Source organism: Hemitrygon akajei, chromosome 9 (genome assembly GCF_048418815.1).
Source record: "Hemitrygon akajei chromosome 9, sHemAka1.3, whole genome shotgun sequence".
Lineage (NCBI taxonomy): Eukaryota > Metazoa > Chordata > Chondrichthyes > Myliobatiformes > Dasyatidae > Hemitrygon > Hemitrygon akajei.
In genome coordinates, this window is record NC_133132.1 from 100,543,595 (window position 1) to 100,557,199 (window position 13,605).

At 39.8% G+C, this 13,605-nt stretch overlaps 1 protein-coding gene across 2 annotated transcripts in view; it reads right to left on the bottom strand.

Annotated features, from left to right (window-relative positions):
* Nucleotides 1-13,605, bottom strand: part of lyst (lysosomal trafficking regulator) — a 316,053-nt gene that overhangs the window by 60,365 nt on the left and 242,083 nt on the right. For both annotated transcript variants that reach the window (XM_073056659.1, XM_073056660.1), the window contains exons 31-34: nt 12,135-12,341; nt 11,122-11,298; nt 9,644-9,720; nt 7,344-7,532 (exon numbers count right to left, since the gene is read on the bottom strand). In XM_073056659.1, the coding sequence (XP_072912760.1) occupies nt 7,344-7,532; nt 9,644-9,720; nt 11,122-11,298; nt 12,135-12,341 (650 nt within the window). The remainder of the gene's footprint in view (nt 1-7,343; nt 7,533-9,643; nt 9,721-11,121; nt 11,299-12,134; nt 12,342-13,605) is intronic.

Genomic DNA, 13,605 nt, shown 5'->3' on the forward strand with positions numbered 1-13,605 from the left:
GCCACCCAGGGGACAGCACAAGGCCCTCTGCTGGGTGCAATGGAATTGTGCTTGGTTGAGGGCTGGGCCCTCCTGTCAGTGCTTCCCTCTGGTGTTTGTTGAGTGGAAGAGCAAGCTGGAAAAAGACAATCTATAGTTATGCCACTCAGGAACTTGCACTATATTACTTATTCTTCTTTGTGACCAAGTTTTTCTCTGAATTCATATGCTTTTTGTGCTATGTCCTACTGAACTGTGTTGCGTGTTTTGGTAATGTGTTTTTTTACCTTGGCCCCAGAGGAATGCAGTTTCGTTTGGCTATATTCATTTTGAATGATAATTGGCCTTCAACTTAAAACAAAAGAAAGGGGGAAGATGCTAGGATGAAAAGGTGGGGGGGGGGAGAGGGGAAGGAGGACAAGCTAGAAGGTGAAGGTGGTGGAATTTGCAGAAAATGATGTGTTGGATGTGGAGGCTCATGGGGTGGTAGGTAACGACAAGAGGAACTCTATCACTGTTAAGACAGTGGGAAGGTGGGGTGAGCATGGACATCCAGGAAATGAAGGAGATGTGGGTGAGGGGAGCATCAATGCTGGAGGAAGGGAAACCCCCTCTTTGAAGAAAGAGGACATCTTAGGATGTCCTAGAAAGAAGCCTCGTCTTGGGAATAAAAGTGGTGGAGACAAAGGAACTGAGAAAAGGGAATAGTATTTTTTAACAGGAGATAGGTTATAGTTAAGATAGTCACAGGAATATAACCATATAACAATTAGAGCACGGAACCAGGCCATCTCGGCCCTTCTAGTTGGTGTTGAACGTTTACACTCACCTAGTCCCACCGACCTGCACTCAGCCCATAACCCTCCATTCCTTTCCTGTCCATATACCTATCCAATTTTACTTTAAATGACAATATCGAACCTGCCTCTACCACTTCTACTGGAAGCTCGTTCCACACAGCTACCACTCTCTGAGTAAAGAAATTCCTCCTCTTGTTACCCTTAAACTTTTGCCCCCTAAGTCTCAACTCATGTCCTCTTGTTTGAATCTCCCCTACTCTCAATGGAAAAAGCCTATCCACGTCAACTCTATCTATCCCCCTCATAATTTTAAATACCTCTATCAAGTCCCCCCTCAACCTTCTACGCTCCAAAGAATAAAGACCTAACTTGTTCAACCTTTCTCTGTAACTTAGGTGCTGAAAACCAGGTAACATTCTAGTAAATCTTCTTTGTACTCTCTCCATTTTGTTGACATCTTTCCTGTAATTCGGTGACCAGAACTGTACACAATACTCCAAATTTGGCCTTACCAATGCCTTGTACAATTTTAACATTACATCCCAACTCCTATACTCAATGCTCTGATTTATAAAGGCCAGCATACCAAAAGCTTTCTTCACCACTCTATCCACATGATGGTTAAGTTTATAATATATGTCGGTAGACAAAGATCGAGTAAGGGGAGAGAGGTATCGGAAATGGACCAACTGAATTTAAGGGCAGGGTGGAAGCTGGAGACAAAGTTGATGAAATTGACAAGCTCATCATAGGTGCTAAAAATAGCACCAATGCAGTCGTCAATGTAGGGCAGTGAGAGTTTGAGAGCATTACCAAGGAAGGCTTGGAACATGTACTGTTCCACTTTGCCAATGAAAAGGCAGGCATAGCAAGGCCCATGGCTACCCCATAAAGTTAGAGAAAGTGGGTAATTTGCTGAGGGTGAGGACTAATTCTGCCAGATGAAGGACAGTGGTGCTGGTGGAACTGGTTATGTTTTTTGTTGAGAAGCAGCGGAGAGCTTTTAGGCCTTTTTGATGGGGAATAGAAATGTATAGGGACTGGACATCCATGGTGAAAATGAGGCTGTTAGGGCCAGGTAACTGAAAGTTGCTGAGATGTGAAGTGTCACAGATGTAGGTGGGAAGGGAATGAACCAAGGAGGATAGAATGGTGTTGAGGCATTCAGACACAAGTTCAGTGGGACAGGAACAGGTAGAGACAACGGACCTACCCTGACGAAGGGTCTTGGCCCAAAACGTCAACAGTGCTTCTCCTTATAGATGCTGCCTGGCCTGCTGTGTTCCACCAGCATTTTGTGTGTGTTGTTTGACCTACCCTATTGGACAGGTTTGTGGATGTTGGGTAAGAGGTACAGGGTAAGGGAGCTACGAGTTTGATGACAGATTTGATGGTTAGTGATGATGTGGGAGACAGTTGTCTGATGGTCCAGAGTGGGGTACTTTTCAAGGGGCAAGAGGAGGCGAATTCTTAAATCACCAGTGCTGACAGTTGCTCCTGTAATGCATAGTCCTGGTAATTATCATCTGAAATTCTTTAAAACTTCTGAGATATTACATGGGGCAACATTGTTTTCTAGTAATACCACTCTACATGTGTTACAATGGTTAATCAGGACAAGAATAATATTTGAATAGAATGTTTGCTTTGTGTGTTGACTCTGACTGAAAGGTCTTGCTTTATTCTACATAGTATGAGGGCAGACATGGTGGGGAAATAAAACCCTGCATTTACTACCCTAAGTTGTCACCCATTTAGAAAGATTAGATTTGCTTTGTTTGTCTCATGTCCATTGAAACATATAGTGAAAGGTGTCACTTGCATCAACGACCAACATAGTCCAAGGATGTGCAGGGGACTGTCTGCAAATGTCACTATGCTTCCAAAGCCAACAAAGCATGCCCACAACTTATTAACCTTAACCCACAAGTCTTGTTAGAATTGGAGCACGTGGAGGAAACCCATGCAAAACATACAAACTCCTTACAGACAACAATGGGAATTGAACCCCTGTCACTTGTGCCGTAAAGCGTCATGCTAACTGATAGTAAACAAGATCAGTTTCTAATGATAATCCAGTAGTATCCATTCATGGTTGCTAAGAATGATTTGTATTGTTGACTCTGGATTGTTAGTTCAAGTAAATTAAATTGGTAAACACGAGAAAATCTGCAGATGCTGGAAATTCAAGCAACACACACAAAATGCTGGTGGAATGCTGCAGGTCAGGCAGCATCTATAGGAAGAAACACTGGCAACATTTCGGGCCTTTTATATATTGGTGAGACCCGACGCAGACTGGGAGACCGTTTCGCTGAACACCTATGCTCTGTCCGCCAGAGAAAGCAGGATCTCCCAGTGGCCACACATTTTAATTCCACGTCCCATTCCCATTCTGATATGTCCATCCATGGCCTCCTCTACTGTCAAGATGAAGCCACATTCAGGTTGGAGGAACAACACCTTATATTCCATCTGGGTAGCATGATGGCATGAACATTGATTTCTCTAACTTCCATTAATGCCCCTCCTACCCTTCTTACCCCATCCCTGATTTATTTCCCCCTCTCCCTTTTTTTCTCTCTCTCTGCCCATCACTCTTTGCCTGTTCTCCATCTCCCTCTGGTGCACCCCTCCCTCCTTCTTTCTCCCTAGGCCTCCCGTCCCATGATCCTTTCCCTTCTCCAGCTCTGTATCCCTTTTGCCAATCACCTTTCCAACTCTTAGCTTCACCCCACCCCCTCTTGTCTTCTCCTATCATTTCGGATTTTCCCCTCACCCTCCTACTTTCAAATCTCTTACTATCTTTTCTTTCAGTTAGTCCTGACGAAGGGTCTCGGCCCGAAATGTTGACAATGCTTCTTCCTATAGATGCTGCCTAGCCTGCTACCAGCATTTTGTGTGTGTAAATTAAATTAGTAAATTGGTTTATTATTGTCACACGTACTGAGGTATGGTAAAAAAAAAAATTGCTTTACATACCGTTCGTACAGATCAATTCATTACAACAGTTCAGTGAGGTAGTACAAGGGAAAACAATAACAGAATAAAGTATTTCAGTCTCAGAGAAAGTGCAGTGCAGGTAGACAATAAGATGTAAGCATATTGGCAATAAATAAATGCTGAAGGTGTAATGCTCAATTACCTTCACATCCTATACTTACCCATAATCCCACAACCTGTTCTGATTTACAAACTGCAATTAACATAAACATGCATTCCTTACTTTCTACTCTCAATTCATGAACATTTTAATCAATACGCATTTTGAGTAACATTTCAGTTAAGAAGGACAATCAATCATAGAACTGCTTAACTGGAAACTGGCTAATTTTCAGTAAATTGAGATGCAATTAAACCTAGGAAAATGGAATTAAAGATTGGTAGGCAGAACTTTAAACTATGAGATACCGTCAGATTGTTGAGACACATATGCTACACACATTCCAAGAAGGAAGGACTTCAAAAGATAGTGTTCACTACATGGCTAGAATTATTGAAATTAAAATGAGACCAAAAACAGATGCTTATAACAATTAGGAAGTCCATAAGGTAGAACATGCCAAATACAGAAAGAACCAGTACAAGGATAGGTAAACTAGAAAGGTGCACTCTTGGCTAAAGGAGCTGTGCAAGATAGGGGGATTTCATTTCATGAGACATTGGAAATTTTTGACTCAGGGAAGAACTGTACCACATGAAGTCATCTGGGAAAAATATCCCCGAGCCAGACTGATATAGGATAGTCAAATGAAATATATTTAATAAGCTGGTGGAGTAGGGGAAAGGTACAAGATTCAGAAGGTAACAGAAAGATTTAATAATTGAAAAGAATTGACCGTGCAGTGACGTATGCTTATCAAAGACAGTACTTCAGGCACAATGTGCAAGGGAAATCTGCAAAATGCTAGTTATTAAAACAGGAGAGAGAAGAGGTGCATGATATTTCATTAGAACAATTGTAGTGATTATGAATTCCAGATGCAACACTTTTGACATGACATGTTGACTGTTATCACAGCTTGGTAATCATGGTTTTGGAGCAACACTGTGGCATAGTTTGAAGAGCTGCTGATTACAGCACCAGTGACCAAGGTTCAATCCTGTCCTCTGGTGTGTGCGTGTGTGGAGTTTGAATGCTCTTTATGTCTGTGTGGGTTTTGTCGAGGTACTGCAGCTTTCCTCCACAACCCAAACATGTGCAGGTTGGCAGCCCTTGTAGCTGTGTGTAAAACCCTTGGGTGCTTATGTTGAAGGGAATAGGTGAAAATTAAAAAGAAATTAGTGTAAATGGGCACTCAATGATTGGGTCAGACTTCGTTAATGGTGTATCACTATGACAATGAAATAACTTTACAGCTTTGAAGATTTCCAGAAAGGGAAAATGGTGTGGAAGAGAGGGAAGGGCACAGATTGGTTAATTATAAAGTACAAGTTATTTCAATAATTAGAAGGGATATGAAAAGGAAGCACACAGTTTAGACTTTGAGTACAATTAAGAAATAGAAAAAGGTTTAAAATCGTCGCAGAAGTTGTGTATAGGCTGCCAAACAGAAGCAGCAGAATGTATAATTCCACAGATTTGCAAACATTAGTGAGGGCTTCTAACTTTTATGAATATAATCAGGTTAATTTTCTGCAAGAGTGTGATAGATCCTTAATGTTGATAGAGCATATTGTTACGAATGCGCCACAGCTCTGATGGGCCGAAGGGTGCGGGGTAGCCCCCTCCTTTGTGAGAATTGCAAGATCACTATTACGTCAGTTCAGGAGACCCAGGAAATGAGAGAAAGACATGCAGAATCCACAAAGAGTTGGAATGTGTCCTGGCCTCCGAAATGCGGACCCATTGATACCGGCTATTGTCTCTTGGAGACGGACCTAAGTATTGCATCCTGTACGATGCATCGAAGCCCCAGGCATTGAACCAAGGAGGAGGTTGGTGGAGGGATTGCATCATCCCAACCTGATTGACACCTGAGACCCTGTGAGTCAGGATAAAAAGAGGGTCTGTGGGAACAGCCCCTCAGACGCACCAGAAGAAACGCTAACGATCCCGTAATAGCAAAAATCAGTGGAGGGCCACGTGCGTCCTTTTCCGTTTGCCCCGGAATCGGTGGGCCCTGTACCACGGCAGAACGGTTTTTAGCTAACAACGGGGAAATCAACTCCCAACGACTCTCGAAGGATTGACATCATAAAAGGAATGGGCAAGTTTTAACCCGTCTTTTTCTCCAACCCAAAAGCTGCAGCTTGAATGAACTGAGTGACTTTTATATTTCCATCGGACAATACATTATCCCCTAGACAACGATAGAGCTATTTCTTATTGAATACTATTAGACCCGCGCTTTTAGATTTAGTATTGACGACATATATTATCTGTAAGTTTGCCTTGATATTATTTTGTGTATTTTTATCAATAAATACTGTTAAAAATAGTACCATCAGACTTCAACGGACCTCTCTATCTTTGCTGGTAAGTGACCCAGTTACGGGGTACGTAACAATATTAAACTTGGTGATGGGGCACATCAAGGGTTAATTAAACATTATGTTCGAGTTTAATGCAAGAAATAACTGGAAAAAACACAAGGCAGGCACAATGATTCTACACTCAAGCAAGACCAAGTTCAAAGCAACAAGACAGTGACTCTTCACTGTTAAATGTGGAGGTTTGTTAATGAGTAAAACAACAAACAAATCAAACATGCTTTTAATATGTTGCAGTCTTCAATTTATACCCTGAAGGGACAAGAACTCTACTTACCAAATAAAGTTAAAGATGACTAAGAGATGAAAGAAAAAAGCATAGAAAAAGACAAAAACACAGATCCTGGCAATTAGGAGAATGCAAAGAATAGCAAAAGAAAACAAAACAGTAGAGTTAGAAAGAGGGAAGATGAAATGAAGCTGGGAAGAAAACTCTAAATTAACATAAACATTGCCTTTATACAAAAAATATTTCAGCATTAATGTAGTCCCTATGATAACAACATTGCAAAGAAGAAATAAATAGTTGATACTTAGTTGCTTTAGTTCACAATTTACAATAGAGCAAGGCATTAGCACGTTGGGCATCACAACAAATTATTACTGAATCAAAAACACGGCAAAATAGCAAAACCAAAAACAATGAAGAAAATAATATCACTTAAGAGCAACATTTCCCCATGACAAGATGCTTTTCAAACCAGTATTTTAAACAAAGCTTTGTAGATCCCCATTTAACTTATCCAATATTCTCTTGATTCAAGGATCATATCACATGTGCATCATATCACTAGTGATCTATAAAGCTTAATAGCAATTAGCTTATTATCAGTACATTAGACAGAATGACCAAATATCTTTCATTTCCTATGATCATTAGTTCAAAAATTTTTACTTTGTGAATGGGAACAACATGCATCAGACTGGATGGTATATTTTACCTTGCAAGTTAAAAATTTCCCCATGCATATAGTTGTCCAAGTCAATTGATAAATTACCCAGATACTGACATAGTTATATAAAAATACTTCCCACAACAAGGTAATGGTTAACTTTACTTCAAAAATTTACCTCTCATGCGTTAGCTGTTGAACAAGTTCTTGCCAGTGTCTGCCAGCACTTAAATCTATCTTGTACATTCCCCTAATGTGCTGAATCACTTTCTTCCTCTCCATACCTTGCTGCAGAGAGATATTCTGAGTGATTTCAGCAGCTATTTTGGAAATATCTTTAGACTTCAAATCCAACCGTTGAAGGAGACTAAAAAAGAGAAAAATCTTTAACGTTGTAGATAAATTACATGAGTAATTTTTAAGCTACTTGTTAAGAGAACACATTCTATTCACATCCAGTAACCACACATATAGACTTTTGAGTTGATGGTAGTTGATAATAATCTTGAAAAGTAAAAAACTGTAGATGGTGGGTTAGTAAGTTTATAAATGACACAAAGGTTGGTAGGGTTATGGACAGTGTAGAAGGTTGTTGTAGGTTATGAGACATTGAGAGGATGCAGAGTTGGGTTGAGAAGTGGCAGATGAAGTTGCAGATGGAGCCGTGAAGTGACTTACTTTGTAAGGTTGAATTTAAAGGCAGAGTACAAGGCTAATGGTAGGGCTTATAGTAGTGCGTAGGAACAGAAGGAACTTCTGTCCATAGATCCCTCAAAATTGCCACACAGTTTGATAGGGTGATTAAAAAAGGTGTCAGGTGAATTAAGTCAGGTGATTGAATTCAACAGCCATAAGGTATTATTGCAGCTTTATAAAACTATGATTAAACTCCACTTGGAATATTGTGTTCAGTTCTGGTTGCCTTATTATGGCAAGAATGTGGAAGTTTTAAAGAGGGTGCAGAGGAGGCTGCCTGGATTAGACAGCATGTCTAATGAGTATAGGTTGAGCAAGCTAGGGCTTCTCTCTTTGACGAGGAGGAGGATCAGAGGTGACTTGATAGGGGTGTACAACTTGATAAGAGGCATAGATAGAGTGGACAGCCAGAAACATTTTCCCCTGGGTGAAAGTGGCTGATTCTAGTGTTCATAATTGAGTTCTTTGGAGGAAAGTATATGTGGGGGGTGGGGAGGGGGAATGTCAGAGGTAGATTTCTCTTACAGAGTAGTAGGTGCATAAAATGTGTAGCCAGGGGTGGTGGAAGAAGATACATCAGAGACCTGTAAAAGACTTGTAGATAGGCACATGGGTGAAAGAAAAATTAAGGGTTATGTGGGAGGGAAAGGTTAGATTGATTTTGGAGTAGCTTATAAGGTCAGCACAAAATCATGGGCCAAAGGGCCTGTACTGTTCTATATTTTTAAATATAAAATTAAAAGCAGAAAATGTTGTAAATACCCCACAAGTCAGAAAACATCTGAGAAAAAGAGCTAACACCCTGGGTTGTTGGCCTTTCATCAGAACTTATCCTAACACTATTATCCTAGCTTTTCTTCAGCCACTGTGATTAGCTCTTAAATACGAATCCCTCAGTCTTAGCCCTCTATATATCCTATCCATAAACACTTATTCAGCTTTGGCATGCATGCAAATGATGCCACAACTCCGCACTCAGCTTCGAGATCATTCACTTATTCCACTCATGCCAGGAATACAAAATATTAAATTTTGTATTCCCATCCTGTTCCCATCCCGACTCAAATTATGTTTCATGCTGTTTTCCCATCCTTAAGTTATAGTTATTTGCTCAGCTCCACACCTTAGACCTCTCCCTTTTTGTCTCGTCAGAAGTTCCCCCTCATATTTCTCTCTTTTTGCAGAGCCCCAAAGCACTCCTCAACCGAAAAGGGCTTTTTATAAGATAGCATCAATAATCTCCAGATGGAACGTCGACCATTTAAAAAATAAAACAGTCACATAAATAGACATAACAACTCAAGAACTGAAACTATCTTGATAGAAAAGTTCAATTCTTCTATAACTATTTATACATTCTAATTTTGGTGTTACTGACCCGATGGATGACCAACAAATAAGTGACTTACACTCCAATTACCAAAGCTTCTTTGCTTTAACAGCTGGGGTTAAGTTCACAACAGACATCTTTTTGAAGAGTCCCTTTCCTTATGCGTTCTACCCAAAACCAATTTAGGGCAGAACTTGCACCCTATAACTGTAAGACACATGCTGATATATTATCTCTTTCACCCCCATTCTCCTGCCTCCTCCCCATAACCTTGGATGCCCTATTTATCAAGAACCTGTCAATCTCTGCTTTAAATATGCCCAACGTCTTGGCCTCCACAGTTGTCTATGGCAATATATTCCACAGATTTACCAACCTCTGGCCAAAGAAATTTCTCATCTCCGTTCTAAAATTTGGTGCCCTAATGTACACAACAGCTACTTGCTATTTACCTCTGCTGAGAGGTCGCAATTTTTTTTTCCCAGGCAGCTTTGTTTGCAATTTCCTCATTCACATATTTGGTCTGCTCCTGAAAGGTAAAGATATTTATTATTCAGGTACAAAATTGGTTTAAATTTATTCAGTTCACCCAATCAAAAAAGGAACAAAATAGCAGAATACTGCTTGCTTAGCCTATGTGTGCAGAATTAAGGGTTGCCTATTTGTGCCACAAACACAGGTAGGAAAGTCCCAGTAAGGGACACAACAGCCTACCAGAAATCAGCCAGAAAGATCTGAGAGCAAGAATCTTTTAGAGCTATCTATAAAACAATACTCAGCTTTAATAATAGTTACATTCTGTAAAACTTTTGTTAACACAAGAGATTCTCCCGATCTGGAAATCCAGAGTAATACACACAAAATGCTGGAGGAATTCAGCAGGTCAAGCAGCATCTACTGAGAGGAATAAGGGTCGATGTTTCAGGTTCTTTATTCATCCCCATTTGTCTCTCTCTAAAGGGAAAGATATAGCTTTGACAGTAGAGGTTAAGCATTGTCTCAGCTTAGTGGATCAGGAAACAATTGACATGGACAGACATATGGTGGAGGAAGCTTTCAACAACAGGATTGCAGTATAAAAAGCATTAATTGTATCAATTATGAGTTTTAAACATATAAACAGATAAAATCAAATTGTTAAATTAGCCTCAAGTGGCAGTCATGCTTACAGTTACTATAGCCCTAATTTATTCCCTGAACAACCCTTCATTTCTTCCCATTGTCAAAATACTCTTTTAAAGAGAAAACATTGACCAAATTTTATCTCATTATGTGGCTCAATAGCAAAATATATTTAATTTTGTCTCTGCAAAAAAAAAATCTTAGGATGATTTTCTATGCTAAAATGACTGGAGTATTACCATTTGCTGCTTTTGACCTTTCAGACCCAAGTAAATCAGGAGACAAACTTTAAGCTACTGGGAGACCTCTGAAGTAGAACATTAACAGAAATAATACCAGCTGCTGGAAGTCAGACATAAATTTTTGAATTTCACAGAATATTTAATGAAAACATGAATCAAACCAATAAGTGCTCAAGGAAATACGTAAACAGAACACAACACAGGAGGGGCACTTTGCCTCATCAGATTGTAATATTTTTATAAGTTACTACCTGTTATTTAAATGTTATTATATCATCAATGCCAAATCTTAAAAACGCTGTGCCTTCCAAGTGGTTGCTCATTCTAACACACTTCTTTATTTCATCAGTACACCAAACAGAAGAGTATTTTATTGCATGCAATAGAACAATAGAAGAAGGATCCTGTAAAGGGTGGCATAGGGGGAGGAGTGGCAGAGGGACCTATGCAGCTTGTAGCTAGAAATAAAGTTTGCAGTGGTAATCATTATTGCCATCCAGCTCAAAATTAGCTGCACAATATTAAGATAACCTTACTTCATATCCATCTGACTATATACATCATACCTCTTCAATGGCTTTAATGAGATCTGGTTTGTATGGAGCACCAAGAGGAATACACTTGTATCCGCAGAGCTTCAAAGATGTGTAAAAATTGGTTGCTGCAGATTGCTGTTTTTTGGATAAAGCCTCCGTGTGGTCACGCATCAGTTCATACAAATACAGTGCCAGCTTGGGTCCATGCTAAGGGTAATCAGAATCAGAAGAGGTACACCATTAATAGCTGCTTCATTTGATGACATTGTTTATTTTTAAAATTTCAGTATAATATCGAGTAACACACTCAAAATGCTGAAGGACCTTGAGACAAAGGGTCTAGGCCTGAAACACTGACTGTTCATTCCTCTCCATTGATGCTGCCTAACCTGTTGTGTTCCTCCAGCAATTTGTGTGTGTTGCTCAAGATTTCCAGCATCTGCAGAATCTTGTGTTCTGTTATTATACTTAGGCAATTTTCAAATACTGTTGTAGTGGATCTGTGTAAACATATCAATATTGATATTAGAAAAAATGTTTTAAGCAATAGCAAACAAGAGAAAATCTGCAGATGCTGGAAATGCAAGCAACACACAAAATGCTGGAAGAACTCAGCAGGCCAGGCAGCATCTGTGCAGCGGTGGTTGGAACTCTGCATCAGGTTTGAAAGTGGATGGGGAAGAAAATTAATATAAATGAACATATAAGGGAGATGCAAGAGGTAAGTGTTTACACAAAGAATAGTGGGTGTGTAGAATACACTACCGGGGTGATAGTAGAGGCAGATACATTATGAACATTTTAAAAAACTCTGTTTCATGGCTTATGGATGATAGAAAATGGAGGGCTACAGAGAAGAGGGGTTCAGATTCATCTTAGAATAGGTTGAAAGGGTGGTCAACATCATTGGTCAATGTCCTGTACTGCACCATTTCATGTTCAATCATCACTAACTTAGGCACACACACTCCAAAAGACGAAGGATGATTTTTTAGAACAAATTTCTGTGATTATTTGACAAATTCTCACTGCAGCTGCCTTACCTCCAATGCTTGACTGAGACACTCGCGCAGAATCTCTTGATGGTTTGGTTCATAAGCTATTTCCAAAGCCATTTTCCTCTCTTCCAATGGGCGGGCAGGACAGAGAATGTGGACAAGCAATCGACCCAGCTGGGACCGGAATGTTTCTCTGCAAGACCAAAGCATGCGCTTCCACTGCTGCCGTGGCGGGCTGTTTCTACCTGCTTCCTGAACCAATTCATGTAAATAAACCAGTCAGATGTCAATGTGAAGATAATTTCTCAAGGAGTTTTGATTAAATTGAACAAGTCCTAAGAAAGTGGAAGCAGCTCCACATGAAAATATGTCTTACAGGCAGTTTGCATGCAGGCCAACTCAGCAGATTTCTTAGCCCCAGTTTCTCCATACAAACATTTTGTTTAGGGCAGTAAAACATCCCAATGCACTTCAGAGAAGCATCAGCAAACAAAATTTAATAGCAGACAGAAAAGCATTCATTTTTACTACTCATCAATATTTAGGTCATGGAAGTACACTCTAAGGAATATCCTAAAAGCTGGAATTTGTATCCAGGTATCTCATCTGTATTGGCAGGATCTCAATGGCTGATAGCGGGAAGTTCTGAAAGAATCCGCTAGCTATCAGGCATTGACACCTCAAGGACATGCGAGGTCAAATGCTTAAAGCTTAAGTGTCATCATCGAGTCCAGGGGCAGAATACAGCTTCACTGAACATAGGATCTGCATGCACTATCTCACTTTCAGCCTCACGTTGAAGGCTGTATCAATCCAGCCATTATTGTCTGTTTTGGTGTAGCATTCTCTCACAATATATGAAAATTACAGTGAAATGTCAAGGTCATTGGCTGCAGTCCCTCAGCACTGCAGGGCTTGTATATGCTGAGGACAAAGAAGCAGGTAGGAAAATTAATTATGGACACAACCCACCCTGCAAATTGCCTTTTCCAAAAACCCCTTTCTGCACAGTGCTATAGGGCTATTAAAACAAAACTTCACATCATCTTAAAAGTTTATGATCAGCTATTCTAGTTAGCCTCCCTTCTCACTCCCCCCCCTATTTATTACCTCCATCACTGCACAGTGAACATTTCAAACCACTTTTCATATTGTAAATATGGTACTAATGTACTTATGCACATTTTATTCCTCTAACTTTATGTTCCATATAAACCTTCATTATAATTGTTGAATGTTGCTGTTTTTTGTTTCATGCCACGTCTATACCCAGAGAAAATTCCAAATGAATTTAAATGTATGGTATATCACAAATAAAGTTGATCCTTGATGTTAGGAAATACTTGCGCTAGAAACACAGTAATTTTCTCCAAAAAAAATGCTATTTACATCTGTTCCAATTATTTCTAAATATCTCTACTGGAGACACTGCAGTCCTTGATAACTGGTGAATTCAGATTACACAGCCCACACTGTCTCAAGGGACACATATCAGGTACTGCATGTCAGCTCACTT